Raw genomic sequence first — 24010 nt, 5'->3', positions numbered from 1 at the left:
TCACCAACATGGAGAAACCCCATCTCTAAAAATACGAAATTAGCCAGGTGTGGTGGTGCACACCTGTAATCCCAGCTACTCAGGAGGCTGAGACAGGAGAATCGCTTGAACTCGGGAGTTAGAGGTTGCAGTGAGCCGAGATTGTGCCACTGCACTCCAGCCTGGGCGACAGAGTGAGACTCCGTCTCTAAATAAATAACTAAATAATAAAAAATTAACATTGGATTGGAGACCAAGCATCCGGGATGTGGTCTCGGAAATGGGGAGCCGGGGCGATTCCGCACGGAGCCGCCAGGGGGCGCGGCAGCCACGGCCTCTCCCGCGGGCACCCACGTGCGTCCGCAGCTGCCAGGGCTGTGATCGACAAGGCGTGGCTCCTCCTGCAGCCACCTGGGCCAGAGCCTAGGGACCGCCCTGCTGCTAGAGTTTTGCTCTTAGAATCGGGTCTCCTTTCAGAATGACACGGAGAAAACATCCTCCGAAGCAGGGGTGTCCTACCGGGTGCTCGTGCTTTGATGGAGCCAAGAGGATGCACTCAGTGGACCAGGGAGCCAGGCTGGCCCTGAGATACCTGTGGGATGCAGGGTCAAAGACATGAGGCCCGGCAGCATGGGCGCGCGAGGACCCGCGAAGCCCACCAGAAACCAGAAATTCTCATCAGCTCACGGTGGTCCCGAATTCTTGCCAAGCCCAGGTAGACTTGGGGAGCCCCGTTCCTCTGTCTCCCTCTCTTTTGTTAATGGTGCTTTTTCAACCTTTATACATTTTTATTTACTTATTTATTATTTTTTAATTTTAATTTTTGTTTTTTTGAGACAGAGTCTTGCTCTGTCGCCCAGGCTAGAGCACAGCGCCACGATCTTGGCTCACTGCAACCTCTGCCTCCTGAGTTCAAGTGATTCTCATGTCTCAGCCTCCAGAGTAGCTGGCAGTACAGTCACACACCACCATGTCTGGCTATTTTTGTTGTTGTTGTATTTATAGTAGAGACGGGGTTTCTCTATGTTGGCCAGGCTGGTCTCGAACTCCTGGCCTCAGGTGATCCACCTGTCTCGGCCTCCTAAAGTGCTGGGAATACAGGCATGAGCCACCGTGCTCAGCCAGTTTTTATTTATTTTTGAGACAAGGTCTCTCTTTCTGTGTGTCTTCTTTCCAGGCTGGAGAGCAGTGGTGCAGTCACAGCTCATCGCAGCCTCAACCTCCTGGGCTCAAGCAATCCTCCCTCAGCCTCCTGAGTAGCCAGGACTAGAGGCATGTTCCATCATGCCTGGATAATTTTTTTTTCTAGAGACAGGGTCTTGCTGTGTTGCCCAGGCTGGTCTCAAACTCTTGACCTTAAGCAATGCTCCCGCCTTAGCCTCCCAAAGTTGGGATTACAGGTGTGAGCCACTGTGCCAGGCTTCTGCTTCTTCTTCTCCTTCTCCTTCTTCTTTTTTTCTTTAAGAGATGGGTTCCCCAGGCTGGAGTGCAGTGGCGCCATCATAGCTCACGGCAGCCTTGAACTCCTGGGCTCAAGTGATCCTCTTACTTCAGCCTCCTGAGTAGCTGGGACTACAGGCATTTTAAAGACTTTTAATGCAAGTGTAATATACCTACGCCAAAGTGTGAATTATAAGCAAACATCATAGGTGGGGTGCTGTGGCTCACACCTGTAATCCCAGCACTTTGGGAGGCCGAGGTGGGTGGTTCACCCGAGGTCAGGAGTTCGAGACCAGCCTGGCTAACATGGCGAAACCCCATTTCTATTAAAAAATACCAAAATTAGCCGGGCGTGGTCGTGGGTACCTGTAATCTCAGCTACTCGGGAGGCTGAGGCAGGAGAATCGCTTGAACCCAGGAGGTGGAGATTGCAGTGAGCCGAGATCATGCCACTGCACTCCAGCCTGGGCGACAAGAGCGAGACTCTGTCTCAAAAGAAGCAAATATCATGATGAATTTTCACGAGGGGAACACGCCCATATCATTGGCACCTACACCAAGAAACCAAACCTAAGCAGTGCCCCCACATTCCCGCTACTCACTGCCTCCCAGTCCCCCCACACTCCCGCTACTCACTGCCTCCCCAGAGGGTGACCTAGCGTTTGATACCATGGGTGGGTGCTGCCTGTTTTTGAGAGTTATACAAATACAATCTGCAAAAGGTGAAGCCACAAGGGTTTCAGAAGAAAATATACAGTCTATTTTGGGGTAGGCAAAATTTTCTCAGAGAGAAAGCAAAAAGCGCTAACCATAAAGTTTTTTGTTTTTTGTTTTTTGTTTTTTGTTTTTGTTTTTGTTTTTGAGACAGAGTTTCACTCTTGTTACCCAGGCTGGAATGCAGTGGCGAGATCTCGGCTCACCACAACCTCTGCCTCCCGGGTTCAAGCAATTCTCCTGCCTCAGCCTCCCGAGTAGCTGAGACTACAGGCACCCGCCACCACGCCCGGCTAATTTTGTATTTTTAGTAGAGACGGGGTTTCTCCCTGTTGGTCAGGCTGGTCTCGAACTCCCAACCTCAGGTGATCCGCCCGCCTCGGCCTCCCAAAGTGCTGGGATTACAGGTGCGAGCCACTGCACCTGGCCAAGTTTTTTTTTTTAATCAACAATTAGACTTCATTAAAATAATGATGCCATTAAAATAGAGGGATGAATTGAGCCATTGTGTGGGTGAAGACATTTGCAATATGTACTTTGTAAAAATATCAAGTACTCATACAAATCAGTGAGAAGAGAGATGGCCCAATTCTCTTAATGGGCGAAACACTTAGACATTCCAAAAAACAGGATAGGCAAATGGCCCATAAGTATGAGGAAAAGAGCTCAATGTCATTAGACATCAGGAGAACACTAATTAAATCCATAGTAGCGGCCGGGCGCGGTGGCTCACGCCTGTAATCCCAGCACTTTGGGAGGCCGAGGCAGGCGGATCACGAGGTCAGGAGATGGAGACCATCCTGGCTAACACGGTGAAACCTCATCTCTACTAAAAGACAAAAAATTAGCCGGGCGTGGTGGCAGGCACCTGTAGTCCCAGCTATTCGGGAGGCTGAGGCAGGAGAATGGGGTGAACCTGGGAGGCGGAGGTTGCAGTGAGCTGAGATCGCACCACTGCACTCCAGCCTGGGTGACACAGTGAGACTCCATCTCAAAAAACAAACAAACAAACAAACAAAAAAACCACAGTAGCAAACAACTACACCAGGATAGCTCAAGTTGAAGGACCTGAAAAACAAGTGTTAGCCAGGTGTGGTGATACGCACCTATAGTCCCAGCTATTCGGGAGGCTGAGGCGGATGGATTGCTTGAATCCAGGAGTTCAAGACCACCCTGAGCAACATGGGAAGAGTCTGTCTCTACACACACAAAATAAATGGCTGGGCTTGGTGGCTCATGCCTGTAATCTCAGCACTTTGAGAGGCTGAGTCAGGACGATCACTTGAGACCAGGAGTTTAACACCAGCCTAAGCGACACGGTAAAACTCCAGCCTGGCCAACATGGTGAAACCCCACCTCTACTAAAAATACGAAAAGTAGCCAGCATGGTGGCGGGCGCCTATAATCCCATCTACTTGGGAGACTGAGGCAGGAGAATTGCTTGAACCAGGGAGGTGGAGGTTGCAGTGAGCTGAGATCATGCCATTGAACTCCAGCCTGGGCTACAGAGGGAGACTCCATCTCAAAAAAAAAAAAAAAGAAAGAAAAGAAAAAAGAATAGGATATTTACAGTAGAAAAACCTGACAACTACTATGTCAGCCAGGTGACCCAGTCAGTGTCAACAGTGGTAAGTCATGTTGACTGCATGGACTTTGCTATGATGTGATGTGATGGGGATGGCCTCTCACTTCTATAGTCTTCCTCAAAAACAAACAACAGAAACACAGCTCTAGTCCAACGATGAGAAAACTATCAGGAAACCCCAGTCAAGAAACCCCGTCCTCCTCAAAACTGTCCAGATCATGAAAAACAAGGAACATCTGAGAAACTGTGACAGCCGGGAGGAGCCTAAGAAGATGTGATAATGAAATGTCATGTGAGGCCAGGTGCAGTGGCTCATGCCTGTCATCCCAGCACTTTGGGAGGCTGAGGCGGGCAGATCACTTGAGGTCAGGAGTTCGAGACCAGCCTGGCCAACATGGAGAAATCCCGTTTCTACTAAAAATACAAAAAATTAGCAGGGCATGGTGGTAGGCACCTGTAGTCCCAGATACTTGGGAGACTGAGGCACGAGAATCACTTGAACCTGCGAAGTGGAGGTTGCAGTGAGCCAAGACTGCACCACTGCACTCCAGCCTGGGCAATAAGAGTGAGACTCCGTCTCCAGAAAAAGCTCCCCAAAACCAAAAACCAAACCAAAACAAAACAAAAGAACCACGTTTATATTTCAATGAATTTCCTTCCTTCCTTCCTTTCTTTCTTTTCTTCTTCTTCTTTTTTTTTTTTTTTTTGGAGACGGAGTTTGTTCTTGTTGCCCAGGCTGGAGTACAATGGCATGATCTCAGCTCACCACAACCTCCGCCTCCCAGGTTCAGTGATTCTCCTGCCTCAGCCTCCTGAGTTGCTGGGATTACAGGTGCATGCCACCACGCCTGGCTAATTTTTGTATTTTTAGTACAGACGGGGTTTCTGCACGTTGGCCAGGCTGGTCTTGAACCCCTGACCTCAGGTGATCCACCCCCCTCGGCCTCCCTGGGATGATAGGCGTGAGCCACCGCGCCCAGCTTTCAGTGAATTTTCTTATGCTCTTCACCTAGATTCACTTATTCTTCACATTTTGCCAAATTTCCTTTTTTCTCTTCTTATGTGTGTGTATATGTATAATAATTATTATTTTTTTGCCGAACAATTCGAATGAAAGTTCCAGACATCATGTATTTTGTATCTCCTAAGAACAAGGACATTCTATTACATAAATACAGTATAATTGTTAAATTCAGGAAATTAAACATTACTGAATATTGACATGATTATTTAATATACAGTCTACATTCAGATTTTTTCAATTTTTTCTCTGTTTGTTTTTGTTTTTGTTTTTGAAATGGAGTTTTGCTCTTGTTGCCCAGACTAGAGTGCAGTGGACCAATCTCAGCTCACTGCAACCTCTGCCCCCTGGGTTCAAGTGATTCTCCCACCTAGCTGGTATTACAGGTACAGCTAATTTTTGTATTTTTAGTAGAGACAGGGTTTCACCACATTGGGTCAGGCTGGTCTCAAACTCCTGACCTCAAGTGATCCGCCTGCTTTGGCCTCCTACAGCACTGGGATTACAGGCGTAAGCCACCTTGCCCAGCCCTTTTTGTTGTTGTTTTGATGCTGTTGTTTGTTTGTTTTGGGTTTTTGAGACAGGGACTTGCTCTGTTGCCCAGGCTGGAGGTCAGTGGCACAATCATAGCTCACTGTGGCCTTGATCTCCTGGGCTCAAGCAATCCTCCCTCCTCCCAGTAGCTGGGGTGACAGGCATGTGTCACCACACCTGGGTAATTAATTTTTTTTATTTTTTATTTTTTTCTTTTGTAGAGACAGGGTCTCACTATGTTGCTCAGGCTGGTCTTGAACTCCAGGGCTCAAGTTACCCTCTTGCCTCAGCCTCCCAAAGTGCTGGGATTATAGGTGTGAGCCACCGCACCTGGCACCTTGTTTTATTTTGTATTTTCATGATTATCTTCATGGATTGAGACTCTTTTCTTATATTTATTCACCTCTTATATTGGTTCCCCTGTGAATTGCTCATTCATCACCCTTCCCATTTTTATTTTAAGATGTTTATTTTCTATCAAGGGCTCTGTCTCATATAGTATCAACATTTTTCTCCCAGCCTGTCACTTGCCTATTAAGCCCATTCATGGTGTTTTTTTACTACGGAAGATTTTTGAAATACTGAAGTCAGTCAATTTGTCAGTATTTTTTTTTTATATAGAGATAGGGTCTCATCATCTTGCCCAGGCTTGTCTCCAACTCCTGGGATGAAGAGATCCTCCTACCTCAGCCTCCCAAAGTGCTGGGATTATAGGTATGCACCACTGTACTGCTTTTATGTTATTTTATATTTTATTAGTATTTTTTTTCTGTTGCGCTCTGAAGACATCTGCTCCTACATAGCTTCTGGTGCACAGGAGGTTTTCAAAAACACGTACTGAACGAATCAAAGCCCAAAGCTTACGTAGCTCTTTCCCTGAGCAGGCTGATTCTGCAAACAATTACGAATAAATATCGCATGCTATGAATTCCCCTTAGGAAGGAGGCGTCCTGTGGCGTCTACCTGGTGTGCGTATGTTGCAAGCCATCTTTTTCTTGTCGTGAGTTATGGAAAACAGAAACAGAGTCAGATCACTCTGCATCTAATAATAAAAATAGCTACCAGAAACAGTGTGTTCCACATGATGACATCAGCTCCACGCAGGCAGAAAATGGCATTAAATGCTAAGAACTTGTAGATGTCTCATTTATAGCCTCTGTGAAACTGAACTCTGTCTTTTGACGCTTTCAATCTCTGTGCCTCCTCCAGTCTTTCCTATTTTAGTGAGCACCAGAATCCATCGGATGGCTCAAAGCAGAAAACCAGAAGTCACCCCCAAATCTCCTTCTCCTGCAACCCACACAGACAAACCAGTGCTAAGTCCTGTCAATTCACCCTCCAAAATATTTCTCAAATTCACCCACTGTCCTTTCTCCTGTCAATGTCCTCAGCTAAACTACCATCAAGTCTTTTCTTAGAAATAGAGATAGGGTCTCACTATGTTGCCCAGGCTGGTCTCGAACTCCTGGGCTCAAGCGATCTTCCTGCAATGGCTTCCCAATGTGCTAGGATTACAGGTGTGCACCAAGGCACCTAGCCCAACTCTTGCCCAGAGGACTCTGAAGTAGTCTCCCTGCTTCCATTCTTGCTTCTCTATAATTCAGCCTTTCTTTACACATGAGTCAAAATAATCTTAAGACATAAAATTAGATGACAACCCTCACCTACCTAAAATCCTTCAATGAATCACACTGTAGTTACGGTAAAATCCAAGTTCCATAGCACGGTCTATGGGACTGTCCCTAATCTCCCATCTCCCTACTGCTCACGAACATTCAGCCAGGCTGGCTTTCCAACTCCTCAAATGCAGCAAGCCCTTCTCCATCTTTTTGTCAACTATCCTCTCTCCTCTCCCCACTTCTCAGTACTTTTTTTTTTTTTTTTTTTTGAGACGGAGCCTTGCTCTGTCGCCCAGACTGGAGTGCAGTGGTGCGATCTCGGTTCACTGCAACCTCCACCTCACAGGTTCAAGTGATTCTCCTACCTCAGCCTCCTGAGTAGCTGGGATTACAGGCACCCACCACCACGCCCTGCTAATTTTTATATTTTTGGTACAGACGGGGTTTCACCATGTTGGCCAGGCTGGTCTTGAACTCCTGACCTCAAGTGATCCACCCACCTCAGCCTCCCAAAGTGCTGGGATTACAGGTGTGAGCCACCGCACCCGGCCTTCTCAGTACATTTGACTTGGCTAATTCCTGCATAGAAGTCTCTGTCTTTCTTTCTTCACAGAACTTAGTACAACCTATAGTTTTTCTAGTATGTATATGTATTAGTTACCTATTGCCATATGACAAATTTTCCCCCAAACTTAGTGCCAGCAGGCATTGTGGCTCATGACTGTAATCTCAGCACTTTGGGAGGCTGAGGTGGGAGGGTTTCCTGAATCCAGGAGTTCAAGACTGGCCTGTGTGACATCAGGTAAAAAATTAGCCGGGCATGGTGGCACATGCTCCCAGCTACTCGGGAGGCTGAGGTGGGAGGACTGCTCGAGCCCAGGAGGTCATGGCTGCAGTGAGCTGTGATTGCACCACTGCACTCCAGCCTGGGTGATGGGGCAGGACCCTGTCTCAAAATACAAGCAAACAAACACGAAACTAAGTGGCTAGAACAGCATGTGTTATCTCAGTTTCTGTGGGTGAGGAATTCGGATGCAGTTCATATGGGTCTTCTGTTTTCAGGGTCTTTGTTTTTCTTTCTTTCTTCTTCTTCTTCTTCTTTTTTTTTTTTTTTTTTTTTTTTTTTTGAGGCAGGGTCTCACTCTGTTGCCCAGGCTGGAGTGTAATGGTAATGATTTCAGCTCGCTGTCACCTCTGCCTCCTGGGTCCAAGTGATTCTGATGCCTCAGCCTCCTTAGTAGCTGGGACTACAGGTGCCCGCCACCATGCCTAGCTAATTTTGGTATTTTTAGTAGAGATGGGGTTTTGCCGTGTTGGCCAGACTAGTCTCAAACTCCTGACTTTAAGTGACCTGCCTACCTCGGCCTTCCAAAGTGCTGGGATTATAGGCATGAGCTACCACATGCAGCCCTGTTTTAGGGTGTTTCAAAGGCTGCAACTGAAGTGAAGCAGTCATCCAAAGGCTCAACTGGGGCAGGACCCTCTTCCATGATCACGTTCATGGCTGTTGGTAGCATTTGGTTCCTTATGGACGCTTGTGCTGAGGGTCTCATTGCCTTGCTGACTGTTGGCTGGAGGACACCCTCAGTTCCTTTCCCTCTGGATCTCTCCAGTATCTTAGCTTGCTTCGTCAAGGCACGTAGGCTGAGAAGGCGAGAGACAGGCTCTGCTGGCAAAACAGAAGTCACAATCTCTCATAGCCTAATCGCAGAATGACATCCCATTCATTTGCCATTTTCTATTTGTTAGAATCAAGTCATCAGGCCAAGCGCAGTGGCTCATGCCTGTAATCCCAGCACTTTGGGAGGCCAAGGTAAGAGGATCACCTGAGGTCAGGAGTTCAAGACCAACCTGGCCAACATGGTGAAACCCCGTCTCTACTAAAAACACAAAAATTAGCCGGCATAGTGGCACACGCCTATAATCCCAGCTACTCGGGAGGCTGAGGCAGGAGAATCGCTTGAACACGGGAGTCGGAAGTTGCAGTGAGCCAAGATCGCGCCATTGCACTCCAGCCTGAGTGACAAGAGCGAGACTCTGTCTCAAAAAAAACCTTTTTTTTTTTGTAGAGATGGATGGGGTCTCACTATTCTGCCCAGGCTGGCCTTGAACTCCTGGACTCAAGCGATGCTCCCACCTCGGTCTCTGAAAGTGCTGGGATTACAAGTGTGAGCCACTGCGCCCTGCCAAGATTTGGTTTTTAACTTACGCGTTACCTCCTATACTTATTTTTTCATGGTTTGAACATGTAACATCTACTTTCTTAGCAATTTTGCAGTATGCAATGCATTGTTACGAGCTGTAGGCACCATGATGTACAGTCGATCTCTTGGACTTACTCCTCCTGCCTATCAACAGAGATTTGTTGAAGGGATGAATCTGCTTCTTCAGCCGTCGGTAAGGGGATCAGCAGCGAGGACGCTGAGAGAGGAGCCGCCTCCGTTGGAAATCGCTTCCCATCCACCTCCAAGCCTCTTTCCAAGCGGGATTCAGCACCAGGCGCCCCTGGACAGCTCTGGAAACCCAACCCTGCCGGAACCGTTCCTCGCCAATCCGAGTTTCCCGCCGGGGCCGCTTGGTGGCTGCGCCCGCCGCTGAGCGGGAGGAAACCCCTTTCCTGTGCCGGTAGGAGAGGTGGAGTCGCATATGAGTGGCAGGTTTCGCAGCCAATAGTATGGAAAGTTCTGCCAGCGGGTCTCGGGGAGGCCAATGGGCAGGGGCGCGGGCGGGGCGTGGACCTGCCGCGCCGAGCGGGGACTCTCCGGGCCGCGTCTGTGGGGTCGAGACTGCGCGGCGGTTGGGCGTGCAGCGGCGCCAGTCGGCGGACGAGGGGCCCCCGGGAGGTAGGTGCGGGCAGAGAGAGGACCTGGGGCGGCGGGGCGGGGCGGCGCTGAGCGGCCGGGGGTCTGTTGGACTCTACCCGCACGTTAGCCGAGGCCCGTCTCCGGTGTCCGGTAGCGCGAGGCACACAGAAGGCGCTCAATAAGTGCTGATTGAATGAATGAGCCCGTGCCCTCCTCATCCCGGCCCGAGCAGCCTCCGGTTTGAGAGCGTGCAGGCCACCCTCACCTTCACTGTACGGACTGAGGCATCCAGATGCCGGACAGGTCTTTATTGGGCGCCTACTGTGTGCCTGGGTGGCTCTGCGCTGGGTGCAGCTGGCCCTGAGTAAGACAGACAGCCTGGTCCCGCCCAGCTCACCGCCTGGGGGGAGGGACGACTTTAAATGACTTAAAATAATGTAATTCCTAGCTCCCTCTGTAGCACAAAATAAAAGAAAATAACACCAGGGAAGGGGGCGGGGAGAGCTCTGAGTGGAGACATCTGAGCAGTGACCCGAAGACCTGAATGCAGTGAGGTAGCGGGGCCATGAGGCGCTTGGGGCTGATGGTGGGGGAGAAAACCCAGTTGGGGAAAACTCAAGGACAGGGGAGGAGCTAAGATTCCTCCTAAGAACGGTGACATTTTGGGGTCCAGGGTGAAACCGACTTCTCTTTGGCCCATTGCGTCAGGTAAAATGCGGCCCTTATCAGTGGCCACACGCTTCCCCTCGTCCATGTGTTCAGCCAGCGGTTTTTGAGTATCTGTTCTGCAGCAGGCCTTCCGGCGGGTACAGGGATATGGTTTAGGGCAGGAGTCAGCCAGGGGCAGAGAGGGAGGCCCTTTTTTTTTTTTTTTTTTTTTTGAGATGGAGTCTTGCTCTGCAGCCCAGGCTGGAGTACAATGGCGCGATCTCGGCTCACTTCAAGCTCCACCTCCTGGGTTGAAGCAATTCTCCTGCCTCAGCCTCCCGAGTAACTGGGATTACAGGCGCGTACCACCATGCCCAGCTAATTTTTTTTTTTGAGACAGAGTCTTACTCTGTCACCCAGGCTGGAGTGCAGTGGCGTGATCTCGGCTCACTGCAACCTCCACCTCCTGGGTTCAAGTGATTCTCCTGCCTCAGCCTCCCAAGTAGCTGGGATTACAGGTGCCCACTACCACACCCAGCTAATTTTTGTATTTTTAGTAGAGACAGTGTTTCACTGTGTTGGCCAGGCTGGTCTCGAACTCTCGACCTCAGGTGCTGGTCTCAAACTCTCGACCTCAGGTGATCTGCCCACCTCAGCCTCCCAAAGTGCTGAGATTACAGGTGTGAGCCACCACTCCCAACCGAGGGAGGCCCTTTTGAGGGGTCCTGGATGCAGAGAAGCAAGAAAGAAGAAGGAGGCATCGCTGGAAGGTCAGGGGAAAGAGAGCAGTGTTCCAGGTGGAGAGAGGAGAAACCATGCAGAGGTCCTGAGGCACGAGCGAGCTTGGCACAGAAAGGACCAGTGTGGGCTGAGGCGAGGCAGGAGCTTGTCATGCAGAGCTTCAGCCTCAGGGTACAGAGTTTAGACTTTATTTTGGGGCATGGGGAAGCCATGGACCACCACCATCCAATAGCACGTTCTGCAGTGATGAGATTGTTCCCTTTGCTGTCAAATATGGTAACCACAGAAGTCAAGTAGGCTTGTGTGACTACTGAGCGCTTGAAATATGGCCAGGGAGACTGAGGAGCGGAATTTTGTATTTTATTTAGTTTTTTTTTTTTTTTTGAGATGGAGTTTTGCTCTTGTTGCCCAGCCTGGAGTGCAGTGGTGCCATCTTGGCTCACTGCAACCTCTGCCTCCTGGGTTCAAGCTATTCTCTTGCCTCAGCCTCCAGAGTAGCTGGGATTACAGGTGCCTGCCACCACGGCCGGCTAATTTTTGTATTTTTGGTAGAGACGGGGTTTCACCATGTTGTCCAGGCTGGTCTCGAATTCCTGACCTCAGGTGATCCACCCACCTCGGCCTCCCAAAGTGCTGGGATTGCAGGTGTGAGCCACTACACCCAGCCTGGATTTTTTTAGTTTTGATGAACTTTTTTCTTTTTTTGAGACAGTGTATTAGTCAGGGTTCTCTAGAGGGACAGAACTAATGGAATAGTTATATATATAAAGGGGAGTTTATTAAGTATTAATTGCACACGATTACAGGGTCCCACAATACATTGTCTGCAGATTGAGGAGCAAAGAGAGCCAGTCCGAGTTCCAAAACTGAAGAACTGGCCAGGTGCAGTGGCTCGCGCCTATAATCCTAGCACTTTGGGAGGCCGAGGCAGACGGATCACAAGGTCAGGAGTTCGAGACCAGCCTGGCCAACATGATGAAACCTCGTCTCTACTAAAAATACAAAAAAAAATAGCTGGGAGTGGTGGCGCGTGTCTGTAATCCCAGCTACTAGGCAGGAGAATCGCTTGAATCCAGAAAGCGGAGGTTGCAGTGAGCGGAGATTGCGCCACGCACTCCAGCCTGGCAACAGAGCGAGACTCTGTCTAAAAAAAAAAAAAGAAAAAAGAAAGAAAGCTAATGCAATGCCCCTGCCGTTCACAGTTGCTGGACTTTGACATGAGCCTCCAACTGCGTGGTTGGGCTCGGTAGCACGTCGTGGGACTTGGGTGTGCGCCCACAGATGGTTTGGCCCCGCGGTGACCAGAGCAGCCCAAGCCGCCACCATGGTGAAATTGCTAGTGGCCAAAATCCTGTGCATGGTGGGCGTGTTCTTCTTCATGCTGCTCGGCTCCCTGCTCCCCGTGAAGATCATCGAGACAGATTTTGAGAAGGCCCATCGCTCGAAAAAGATCCTCTCTCTCTGCAACACCTTTGGAGGCGGGGTGTTTCTGGCCACGTGCTTCAACGCTCTGCTGCCCGCCGTGAGGGAAAAGGTAAGGGCTCCCTGGGCGCTAGCAGCAGCCCTTGGCTCCTTATGGCCAAGGGACTCTGATGCATTTTCAACACTGATACCAAGTTCAGTGGAGGCCTTGATGCTGTAAGGGTGACGGAAAGTAGGAAGTGAATTTGCTGTGTGATTGTGAACTGGTTACTTTCTGTCTCTGTGCTCTACCAGCCAAACAAGGGGTTTGGACCAGACCTGGGATTCCCAACAGGTGGACTTGTCGGTTGTCACCTGATAATCAGACCAGACTACCCACCTAGGTAGGGCACACTCTGTCCTGAAGCTGGAAAGCATGGCCTCTCTTCGGTTCCTGTATCAGTCAGCTACTGTTGCATAACAAATTATAGCAAACTTAGCACCTTAAGACTACAGACGTTTATCATCTCACAGTTTCTGTGAGTCAGGGGTCTGGGCACTGCTTCAGGAGCTCACAAGGCAGTAGTCACGGTGTCTCCTGGGCTGTGGTCTCATCTCAACGTTCAACCGGGGATGGGTCGGTCTCTAAGCTCACGTGGTTATAAGCCAGGTTCAGTTCCTCATTGGTTGTCACACCGAAGGTGTCTGTTTGTCAGTGTCTGTTGGCTGGGGCAGCCCTCAGAGCCTGGCCACGTGGGCCTCCCCAGCATGGTCAGTTCCTTCATCAGCAAATGGAGAAGATGGCCATGACTCTGTGTAAGACAGAGGGCACAGTCCCATGTCATGCAGAGGTGACAGGGTATCCCTTCCCCTCTGCCCCAGTGTCCTGCTGGTTAGAAGCAAGTTCAAGTCCTTCCCATACCCGAGTGGCCAGGACCTCACCGGGTATGGCTGTCAAGAGGCAGGGGATTCTGGGGCCATCTTGGAGTCTGTCCACCCCAACTCCTGACAGCATCATCCTCTGCTGACCTGTTCCTTGAGCTCCCCCATATCACCAGCCCAGAGTGCGGGTCCCCTGTCAGGCCACAGTGTGACCAGCCCTGGCCATGCTTGCTGGGTGACCCTGGGTGAGTGGCTTCCTCTCTCTGGGCCAGTGCCAGATGTGACAGTTGAGTTTGTGTTGGTTACATACTTGGTGGAGATGTGAGGACCCCCTGTTCTTCCTCCCAACGAAAGCATAGAAGCCCTAAGCTTACCCCCCAACCCCTGGCCCTGCTTTTCCTTGTGCCTAGTGTCCAGAAAGGAGGAGAAGGGCTGTTGTCTGGGATTAAATCATCTGAGCCTGTTAGTGTGGCAGAGTAGAGTTCCAGGGTGGCTCCCTGAGCTTCCAGCCCCTGCTCTGCATGCCCCGTGCTCTTCCCTCCCCTCGAGTGTGGGTAGGGCTGGGACTGCCGTGGGTGTCACTCCTGCCATTATGTCAGAATCGCAGCAGAGGGGATGTTGCAGCTGTGATGACCGCCCCAAATCGGTTAGCACTGAGTTCATCAAAAGGGAGGGTGGTGGGCCTGGCCTAATCAGGTGAGCCACTCACCCTCCTGCTGGCCTTGGAGAAGCAAAAAGCCAGGGTGTGCCAGGAGAAGGGCATGAAGCGAGGACCCGAGGGCAGCCTCTCGGTGCCAAGAGCCGTCCCCGCCAACAGCCAGCCAGGACACGGGGCCTCAGTCCACAGCCACCAGGAGGTGGACTCTTCCAACCTCCAGTGAGCTTGGAAGAGGACCCTGGGTGTCAGTGAGATCTCAGCCCTGATGACACCCTGCGAGACCTGGAGCATAGGGCCCAGCTAGCCTGCACCTGGATTTCCACCATTCAGAGCCGAGACACCGCATTCCTGCTGTTTCACGTGGCTGAGTCTGCATTCGTTTGTTACGCAGTGTGTGAAGACTGACATCTGCACTGCGAGGATGGAGATCTTGGTCATCTCTGACGTCTCCTGCATCCCAGAGGCCACTGCCAGCCCCCCTTTTCCCCCATGGTCATGGTGTCACCCCCGTCACCCTCTGACTGCAGGCCTGGGCAACTGCGGGGAGCTTGCTCTTCCCTCCCCCTCATCACAGTGGCCTTCTCATGGCACCCAAACCTTTCCCGCCATTTTCCTGCCCTCGGGCTGGTCAGGCGGATGAGGTCCCTCCTCCCGAGCCCCCAGCCTCACCCACTGCAGGGCCAGGCTCTCAGTCACCCCTGGAAAGTGGTGCCTGGTTCACAGCTCCCGTGCATCTGCCTCATCTCTCCTGATCAACGTCTGTCTCTTGGGAGTAGCTAGAGTTCCTCGTGAGCTTGTCCTCAAGCGAGGCATGCGTGAGGCCTCCAGCCGGTGGTCAGTGAGGGAGTTAAGTGGCTTCTCCGTGGAAACAGCCTTCTGCTGCAGCAGAGGCCCACCCAGCGTGAACTGCCCCCAGGGAACACTGGGCGATGCCTGGGGACATTGTGGTTGTCACGACGGGGGGTGCTCCTGGCCTGGAGTGGGTGGAGGCCAGAGACACTGCTCAGCAGCACCCTGCAGTGCCCAGGACGGCCCTGTCCCAGAGAACAATCCAGCCCTGAATGTCAGCACCTTCCCCTTACCCGAGTTGTGAAAATAAAAAATGTTTCTGGACATTGCCAGGTGTCCACACGGGCAGAATCGCCCTGGTTGCGAACCACTGTGTGCGCGTGTGTGCGCGTGCTTGTGTGTGCACCTGCGTGTGCGTGCGTGTGTGCACATATGCGTGTGTGTGTGTGTGCGCGTGCGCATGTTGTAATGAAGTCTCCGCTGGGAAGGAAGCAGGGAAGCAGGCATTGTTGAGTGTCGAGCATGTTGTGATTTTCCTCCACTTTGGTCTCGAAGTCTCTCTGGAGGGTGGCTGTGAACTCTGGCCCTGCCATGACGAGGCTCCAGGGAGCTGTTGTGGGTGTTTACAGCCTGCCTTTCATGAGACATTTCATCCTGGCGCATAGCCTAATGCCTGCGTGTCTGCCCCGTGAGCAGCTGTCCCTCCCATAGGAGTGTGTACCTCTTGCAGACGCCCTGCGGCTCCCGTCTGACCCACGTCTAGTTTCTCCCCACCAAAGTCTCCCATTGCTAGGAGAGCCCTGACCAGGAGGAGAGTCGGGCCCAGGCATGTCGGTCAGGGAAGCACAGAGGAGGCCCCGTGGCAGAACATGCAAGGCCAGTGCAGCTCTTTATTATTTATGTGTTTATTTTGAGCTGGAGTCTCGCTCTGTCGCCCAGGCTGGAGTGCAGTGGCACGATCTCGTCTCACTGCAACCTCTGCCTCCTGGGTTCAAGCCATTCTCCTGCCTCAGCCTCCTGAGTAGCTGGGATTACAGGCGCTCGCCACCATGCCCAGCTAATTTTTGTATTTTTAGTAGAAACATGTTTCCCCATATTGGCCAGGCTGGTCTCGAACTCCTGGGCTCAAGCAATCCGCCAGCCTCAGTCTCCCAAAATGCTGCGGTCACAGGCATGAGCCACCGCGCCTGGCTGGTGGTGGTGGTGTTAATTCATCACAGGCGAGCCCTTCCTCTCCTGCTTGTTTTAACCTCTGTGTGAATCGGGGATTTCTGGACTTTGCTTTGAACGGTGATATCTGGCCAGCCCTGTCGCCGCCACCCCTGAGCGTGGGTCTCTCTCTCTCTCGGGTGTCCCCGGCTGCAGCTCCAGAAGGTCCTGAGCCTCGGCCACATCAGCACTGACTACCCGCTGGCCGAGACCATCCTCCTGCTGGGCTTCTTCATGACCGTCTTCCTGGAGCAGCTGATCCTGACCTTCCGCAAGGAGAAGCCGTCCTTCATCGACCTGGAGACCTTCAACGCCGGATCGGACGTGGGCAGCGACTCGGAGTATGAGAGCCCCTTCATGGGGGGTGCGCGGGGCCGCGCGCTATACGTGGAGCCCCACGGCCACGGCCCCAGCCTGAGCGTGCAGGGCCTCTCGCGTGCCAGCCCCGTGCGCCTGCTCAGCCTGGCCTTCGCGCTGTCGGCCCACTCGGTCTTTGAGGGCCTGGCCCTGGGCCTGCAGGAGGAGGGGGAGAAAGTGGTGAGCCTGTTCGTGGGGGTGGCCGTCCACGAGACGCTGGTGGCCGTGGCCCTGGGCATCAGCATGGCCCGGAGTGCCATGCCCCTGCGGGACGCGGCCAAGCTGGCGGTCACCGTGAGCGCCATGATCCCCCTGGGCATCGGCCTGGGCCTGGGCATTGAGAGCGCCCAGGGCGTGCCGGGCAGCGTGGCCTCCGTGCTGCTGCAGGGCCTGGCGGGCGGCACCTTCCTCTTCATCACCTTCCTGGAGATCCTGGCCAAGGAGCTGGAGGAGAAGAGTGACCGTCTGCTCAAGGTCCTCTTCCTGGTGCTGGGCTACACCGTCCTGGCCGGGATGGTCTTCCTCAAGTGGTGAGCGGCCTCGCCATTGTCCCTGCTGCCGGAGCCCGCCGGGAGCCCCGGGCCGGACACAGGCCGTGTCCCCCGGCCCCGCGTCCCCCAAGAGCGAGCACTGTGGCCCTGGGCCACCACCTGTGTACAAGGGGCCTCCCAGGACCAGGCTGTGCCCCCGATCCTACACCCTGAGCCTCAGAGCACTGCTACTTTTTAAAATACTTCTTTCTCTTAAAAGTCTTTACCAAAGCTGTGTGGCCATGTCAACCTCGGGCCGTGGGGTGCGGCAACCCACGGGCGGGAGGGCCAGGGCCTGGGTCCCGGTGAGATCGGTCAGGACCCTCCTCTCCCTGCCGCACACCCCCAGCCTGTGAATAAGGACGGGAGCATTTGGCTGCTGTGGCCAGAGTGAGGGCTGCGCCGCCTGTGCCTCAGGAGCCAGCTGGGGGCCCTGAGGCCCCACCGTCTACCCTGCTCTGTTGCCAGGATCTCGCCGCCCGAGCCCCGAGTGTCTTGAGGCTTATTAGAGGTTGGAGTCACTGCGATGGGACAGCCGGGCTCCGTCCCTCCTGCCACACAAGGCTGTACCCCCTGTGAGTGGGCCGTGTACCCTCAGGAGTGCCCTCTCCTTTTCCCTTTGCTGGGTGGCTCCTGGAGCGGGGACCCCTGGGCCAGGACCCCCGGGCCAGGTGAGTGTCACAGTTTCCTGAGACTCACGAGCAGGGCCAGGAGGCAGCTTAAAGATCAGTCCTCAGCTCTGCTTACACACACCAGGGTCTCCAGAGGAAGATGGACCCCACTAGCGGTGGGGCAGGGGCCCCGCGGTGCGATCCCTCCCGTGGACACAGGGACGCTGCTCCCGAGAGGGCAGGAGCACGGGGGACGAGCAGCTGAGTGTGGGCTGGGGCAGCCCTGGGCTCCTGGCTCTGTGGCAACCTCCGGAAGGCCTGAGCCGTCGTCCCGGCAACCCTGCCGGGTCTGGGGAGGTGAGAGCTGGGGAGGGACGCCTTTCCTCGGGGATTTTGCTCTGCCTGGCTTGAAGCCGCTGTGGCACCGCGGAAGGGAGCCGGGCCTGCCCACCTGGGCTGGGTTTTTCCACCGGCTTCGCCACCTCCTTGCTCTGACCTGGAGCCCCGGACCCCATCTCTGGGCCTTGGCGTCTTCCAGCCCCATCAGGGCTGTGAGGACCTCTGGCTGTCCCCACCTCCTACCTCGTCACTCATCTTTGAGCGCCAGGCCCCGAGTACCCTTCTCCCATCCCATGCCCTGCCTCGCCACCACGTCTCCCTACACCTACCCACAAGACTGACTGTGGGGGGCTACACGGAGAGGTCCCCATCTGGCCTGTGGGCTTGGGCCTGGCGGGGCCTCCTATCCATCAGTCCATCACTCTACTCAGGTGGGGAGCTCCAGGGCCAGCCAATGACTGCTCTGTGCGGTGTCCCGGCTGGTGGCCCTGCTGCAGCCAGCTCAGCTCCCAGGTGCCAGTCACAGGAAGGGACGACCTCGAGAGGGCGGTGGCTGCCTGGAGCATTGCCATGGGGGTCCCAGGAGGCCAGAGTAGTCACACAGCCCCTGTAAGTAACTTCCACTCCAGGGGGTCGGTACGTAACCCGGGGTTCCGCCTCTGCTCCTGAGACCCCCCAACTTCCACTCCAGGGGGTCTGTACATAACCTGGGGTTCCGCCTCTGCTCCTGAGACCCCCCAACTTCCACTCCAGGGGGTCCTTATCCCATTGCTGTTGGAAGCTTGGGGCCTGTTCTGGGAGCCTGTGTCTGAACCTCTTACCGGGGATCCATCTCTGAACTCTGTGCAGCCTGGCCCTGGCCCCAGGGGTATAGGAGCTTCGCAGTGTCCTGAACCTGACGTGGTTCTGCCCGTCCCTCCCCTGGCTTCACCCCACCTGGGCCGTTTGTCCTTTATCCCAGGTGGGTGGGTTGTGAAGCCACTGGGTCCCTGCACTGGTGGGGGATGTGGCTTGAGTTTCGTGACTGCCAGGGGATAGAGACATCCAGGCCCCCTACATGGGAAGGCTCAGGGTCCCCGTCCCCTGAATCCAGCAGGAGCCCACGTGGGGCAGAGCACCGCCTGCTCCAGGGATCCCCATCCACCTTCGCCCATCACAGGAGGAAGCACAAAGTGGGGCCCTACCCTCCACCAGCCATCGGCTCCCCAGGGTGGCCCGAGGGACCCAAGCTGTGGACCCCTGCAGGCCCAGCCACCCCACCCCAAGGATCCCAAGCGGCTTCTTCCCCTTCCCTCCAGAGGAGCCTCTGACACCACGTTGTCCCCCACTGGCGCTGGGTTGGAGCTCAGGGCTGGTCCTGCCCCTTTGACTGCAGCAGACCAGAGGCAGCGGCCAGAAAGCAGGACGCAGGCGGGGGCGGGGGCGAGCAGGCTGTGGCCTCCAGACCTCTCCGTCCCAGAGTCCTCAGGAGGCACGAAAGGAGCTTTCCTGGGGCCAGCGGGACCCTAAGGCAGGAGGATGTCTCTTGAGCCACTTTTGGTCGGCTGTCACCACTCTTTTTTTTTTTTTTTTGAAATAGAGCCTTGCTCTGTCTCCCAGGCTGGAGTGCAGTGGCGCGATCTCGGCTCACTGCAACCTCCACCTCCTGGCTTCAAACAATTCTCCTGCCTCGGCCTCCCAAGTAGCTGGAATTACAGGCACGCACCACCACGGCCAGCTAATTTTTGTATTTTTAGTAGAGAGGGTTTCACCATGGTGGCCAGGTTGGTCTCAAACTCCTGACCTTGTGATCCGCTGGCCTCGGCCTCCCAAAGTGCTGGGATTACAAGTGTGAGCCACTGTGCCCGGCCCACTTTTTTTTTTTTTTTTTTTTTTGAGATGGAGTTTCGCTCTGTCTCCCAGGCTGGAGTGCAGTGGCATGATCTCGGCTCACTGCAACCTCCGCTCCTGGGTTCAAGTGATTCTCCTGCCTCGGCCTCCTGAGTAGCAGGGACCATAGGTGCCCAGCACCATGCTCGGCTAATTTTGTATTTTTAGTAGAGACGGGGTTTCACCGTGTTGGTCAGGCTGGTCTCAAACTCTTGAGCTCAGGTGATCTACCCACCTCGGCCTCCCACAGTGCTGGGATTACAGGTGTGAGCCACCGCGCCTGGGGACTTTACCCGCTTTTGAGGAGGAACCCAGCACATGTCCATGTTGGGGTAAAGACGTGGAGTGGTCGTCTCGCCCGTCCCATATAGAGTCCAGGGGCGCAGGGCTCATTCCCAAGGTCCCTTGGCCGACGGCGACCGGGTCCGGCCTAGACCATTCTCCTGTGAGGCAGGCCAGCGAGTCTGTCTCCTCTGGCTCTGCGCACAGACACACTGTCACCCAGTGCTAGGAGCCACTGCTTGAGGAAGCCTGGGTTTGTCACTGCCTGCAGCCACAGACTACTCCTGCCTCAAAACGACGTCACGACACTGCAGAGCAGGCCAGCTCCAGCTGCACATGGCCGCCTCCATCTCTACACAACTTTGAGTCACAGAAATGTCATGTGACCTGCAGAAGCCAAGGGTCCTCCTCCTTGGGGGTCTCTTTTACTGACTCTGTGACTCCCAGCCGGGAATCTTCTGCCCCCAGGGGACACCAGGCCATGTCTGGGGACATCTGTGGTTGTCTTGCCTAGGGGTGCTCCTGGCATGGAGTGGTTGGAGGCCAGGGATGCTGCTCAGCACCCTGCAGTGCCCAGGACGGCCCCACCCCTGAGAACGGTTCAGTCCCAATGTCCACAGGGCCCAGGGGGAGAGACCCAGCCCAACTCATAGAAGACCCAGGACAGGTGATGGTGGGCTGTGTCGACTACCTGTTCATGAGAGAGACACAGGGAGGAGAGGGGGCACCTGCCAACCGTTTCATGCGCTGGCAGAGACCGGGAATAGCTTGGACAGATCGTTCCTGGATAACACAAGACAGCTTCCCGTTTAAAAAACAAAACTCCGGCCGGGAGCAGCGGCTCACGCCTATAATCCCAGCACTTTGGGAGGCTGAGGCGGGCAGATCACTTGAGCCCACAAGTTGGAGACCAGCCTGATCAACATGGCGAAACCCCGTCTCTAGTAAAAATACAAAAATTAGCTGGGTGTGGTGGCAGGTGCCTGTAATCCCAGCAACTTGGGAGGCTGAGGCAGGACAATCACTTGAACCCGGGAGGCAGAGGTTGCAGTGAGCCGAGATCGCACTTCTGCACTCCAGCCTGAGCGACAGAGCAAGACTTGGTCTCAGAAAAACACACACAAAAAAACAAAACTCCAAGCGCAGAGCACCCAGTGCCATCTTCGTCCGAATGCAGCACTCCTGGCTGGGTCACGGCCACCCCTAGGCCCATGCCTGGCCAGGGGCTTCTCTTGTCTATGACCAGGCAGGTCACAGGCGGGAGGGACCCAGATCAGGCTCAGCTGCTGCCCCACCAGAAACAGACCCAGCAGCCTTGCCTAGACCCCAGGTGGGTCCAGGTTTTTCTATTGGGACAGAGAGGGTGGGCCGGGATGGGGGCATCTCTTAGCTCTGCAAGCTGGAGAATTAACTCCGGGACTTGAGCTCGGGGTCCCCGCTGGGCGCAGGCGTGGGCTCCAGCGGGAAGGAAGCCCCTCGTTGGGTTCTCAGCACGGACAGCTGGATGGCATCGCTGGATTCCCTCACCTGGATCTGGAGACAAAAGGGGAGAAAATGATGAGGTGGCGCCCAGGCCTGCGGGGTTGAGTCAGCCGTAATAACAGCCCGTTGGCCCTACGTGTCTGTTGTTTGCATTTCTGTTGCACAAGTTATTAGCTTGGGGCGGGACGGAGAGGTCGGCGGTGGATGGGACGGTGTCTCCCAGCCCTTGGCACCATCAGACTGTCCTGGCCAGCAGCTCTGGACCCTCTACCCCACCGGGAAGAGAGGGGGCTGCGTCCCACCTGTTCCAGCCGCCAGCCTGCACGCAGCTTGTGCCCTGAGCTGTGTCTGCTTTTGGGACAGCCGGTGAGCAGCCTGTCACCAATAAAGACTCCTTGGCCTTCACCTCGATGCTCGGAGGCTGCCCCAGCCTTTCCGGGGTCCCCCTGCAGGTGGGAAGGAGGTGGAGGCTCCCGAAGGTAGAGGAGTCATCTCCCTTTCGAGGGAGCACAGGCTGCTGCAGGATGTGGGGGCTTGTCTGGAAGACCCCAGAACTCTTCTCCTGGCTGTCGGGTGCTGAGGCCAGACGGGGCTGGAGTGGGAAGATGCCCCTACCTCTCTCCCTGCCACCCCTCAGGCCTCTGCGGCTCCGCACCTGCAACCCCTCGGGGCAGTGACACAGCTGGCCTCGGTGTCCTGGCGGAGGGCAGAAGTGATGGTGGGTTGCGGTCTTGTAGGGTGAGAATCGGGTTAGACAAGTGAGTGCTTCAGAGCCGGGGAGCTGCACACGGAGGGGAGGGAGTGGCCGGCGCTGTGTCGGGCTTCTCTATGAAGAGGTGAGCAGGCTGGCTGGGCTTCCGTCTCAGCTAGTGGAGGTCCAGCCAGACTCAGGCTAGATGAGCTGGCCCCCAGAACAGGCTTCTGTGCCTCGGCTTTGTGGACATCTGGGGCCATCCTGTGCCTTGTGGGAAGCTGAGCTGCAGCCCTGGCTCTGGGGTGAGGCCTGAGAACTTGCATGCCACCGAGTTCCCAGGCAACGCTAGCCATGCTGGGGTGGGCAAAGTTTGAGACCCGTGGACCCGTCCAGGGTCTCTCCCTGTGGGCACTGTGGACGCTGGGGCCAGATAGTTCTCTGGGATGGGGCCGTCCTGGGCACTGCAGGGTGCTGAGCAGTATCCCTGGCCTCCACCCACTCCATGCCAGGTGCACCCACACTTGTGAGAACCACAGACGTTCCCATCTAGTGCCCAGTCTCCCCTTGGGACACAATCACCCCCCCGTGGGAAACGCTGCCCCAGAACTAAGGCGGCTCACATTCTGGAGAGGGAGCCGACGCCGGCATGTTAGGCGGTACCAGGTAGCAATAAATGCCCTGAAAAGAATCGGGACACGGTGAGAGACGGCAAAAGGAGATGATTTTAATTCTGTGGTCTCCTCAGGAGCAGTCTCTGGGGTGATGTGAGGGGGACTGGAGGAAGCGAGTGAGAAGGAGATGGGGGAGAGAGAGCTCGTCTGGCTGAGGGAGCTGCATGTGCAAAGGCCCTGGAGCCTCTCTGTAGTTCTCAGCCTTTTTTATCTGCTGATCAGAGTGGCTTCTTCTCTCTAAGAAGACCCAGGCGTTACCGGAGTTTATCCTGCCAATGCTAAAGATTCAGTAACCCCACTCCTCAGAGGTGGTGATGAAACAGCACCCTGGCCAGGCGCGGTGGCTTACGCCTGTCATCCCAGCTCTTTGGGAGGCCGAGGCGGACGGATCACCTGAGGTCAGGAGTTCCAGAGCAGCCTGGGCAACATGGTGAAACTCCATCTCTACTAAAAGTATAAAAATTAGCCGGGTGTGGTGGTGGGCGCCTGTAATCCCAGCTACTTGGGAGGCTGAGGCAGGGGAGTTGCTTGAACCCGGGAGGTGGAGGTTGCAGTGAGCCAAGATCACACCACTGCACTCCAGTCTGGGTGACAGAGCGAGACTCTGTCTAAAAACAAACATAAAAAATCATAGCACTCTGATGTTAGAGAGGAACCCAGTGCTGACTCTAGGGGCCAGGCAGGGTGAGGCGTGGGTCTTCCATGGTGGCCTGGGGGCTGGGGGAGCAGCGGTGAGCAGCTCTGCAGATGCCAAAGGGCAAAAACAAACAAACAAACAAACAAAAATGGGCTTGGGGATGCCAGCCTGTTCATCTTTGAAGGCAAACAGGTTTTTGACAAATGGTCTCTGTATTTTAAAATATTGGTGCCACCAGCCTGGGCAGTATAGTAAGACCTTATCTCTACAGAATTTTTTTTTTTTTTTTTTTTTTTTTTTTTTGAGACAGAGTCTTGCTCTGTCGCCCAGGCTGGAGTACAATGGCGCGATCTCGGCTCACTGCGACCTGCGCCTCCCGGGTTCAAGCGATTCTCCTGCCTGGGCCTCCTGAGTAGCTGGGTTTACAGGCGCCCGCCACCACTCCTGGCTAATTTTTGTATTTTTAGTAGAGACGGGGTTTCACCATATTGGTCAGGCTGGTCTCAAACTCCTG

At 54.4% G+C, this 24010-nt stretch overlaps 1 protein-coding gene across 1 annotated transcript; it reads left to right on the top strand.

Moving 5' to 3' along the window:
* Positions 1–9591: 9591 nt before the first annotated feature.
* SLC39A3 (solute carrier family 39 member 3) lies at positions 9592–17142 on the top strand. Its single transcript, XM_019016024.2, has 3 exons — positions 9592–9735; positions 12288–12619; positions 16181–17142. Exons 2-3 carry the CDS (start codon positions 12410–12412, stop codon positions 16913–16915), a joined length of 945 nt encoding a protein of 314 aa, XP_018871569.2. The 5' UTR covers positions 9592–9735; positions 12288–12409; the 3' UTR covers positions 16916–17142.
* Positions 17143–24010: the final 6868 nt, after the last annotated feature.

This window comes from Gorilla gorilla, chromosome 20, assembly GCF_029281585.2.
Source record: "Gorilla gorilla gorilla isolate KB3781 chromosome 20, NHGRI_mGorGor1-v2.1_pri, whole genome shotgun sequence".
NCBI lineage: Eukaryota > Metazoa > Chordata > Mammalia > Primates > Hominidae > Gorilla > Gorilla gorilla.
Note: the sequence above shows the minus strand (reverse complement) of the source record. Positions and strands in the feature narration are given on the sequence as shown.

Bases quoted from the DNA above. Each gene is read 5' to 3' on its own strand.
- SLC39A3 (XM_019016024.2), top strand. From the start codon at position 12,410: ATGGTGAAATTGCTAGTGGCCAAAATCCTGTGCATGGTGGGCGTGTTC. The intron at 12,620-16,180 runs GTAAGGGCTCCC...CCCCGGCTGCAG, and splicing joins TGCCCGCCGTGAGGGAAAAG to CTCCAGAAGGTCCTGAGCCT.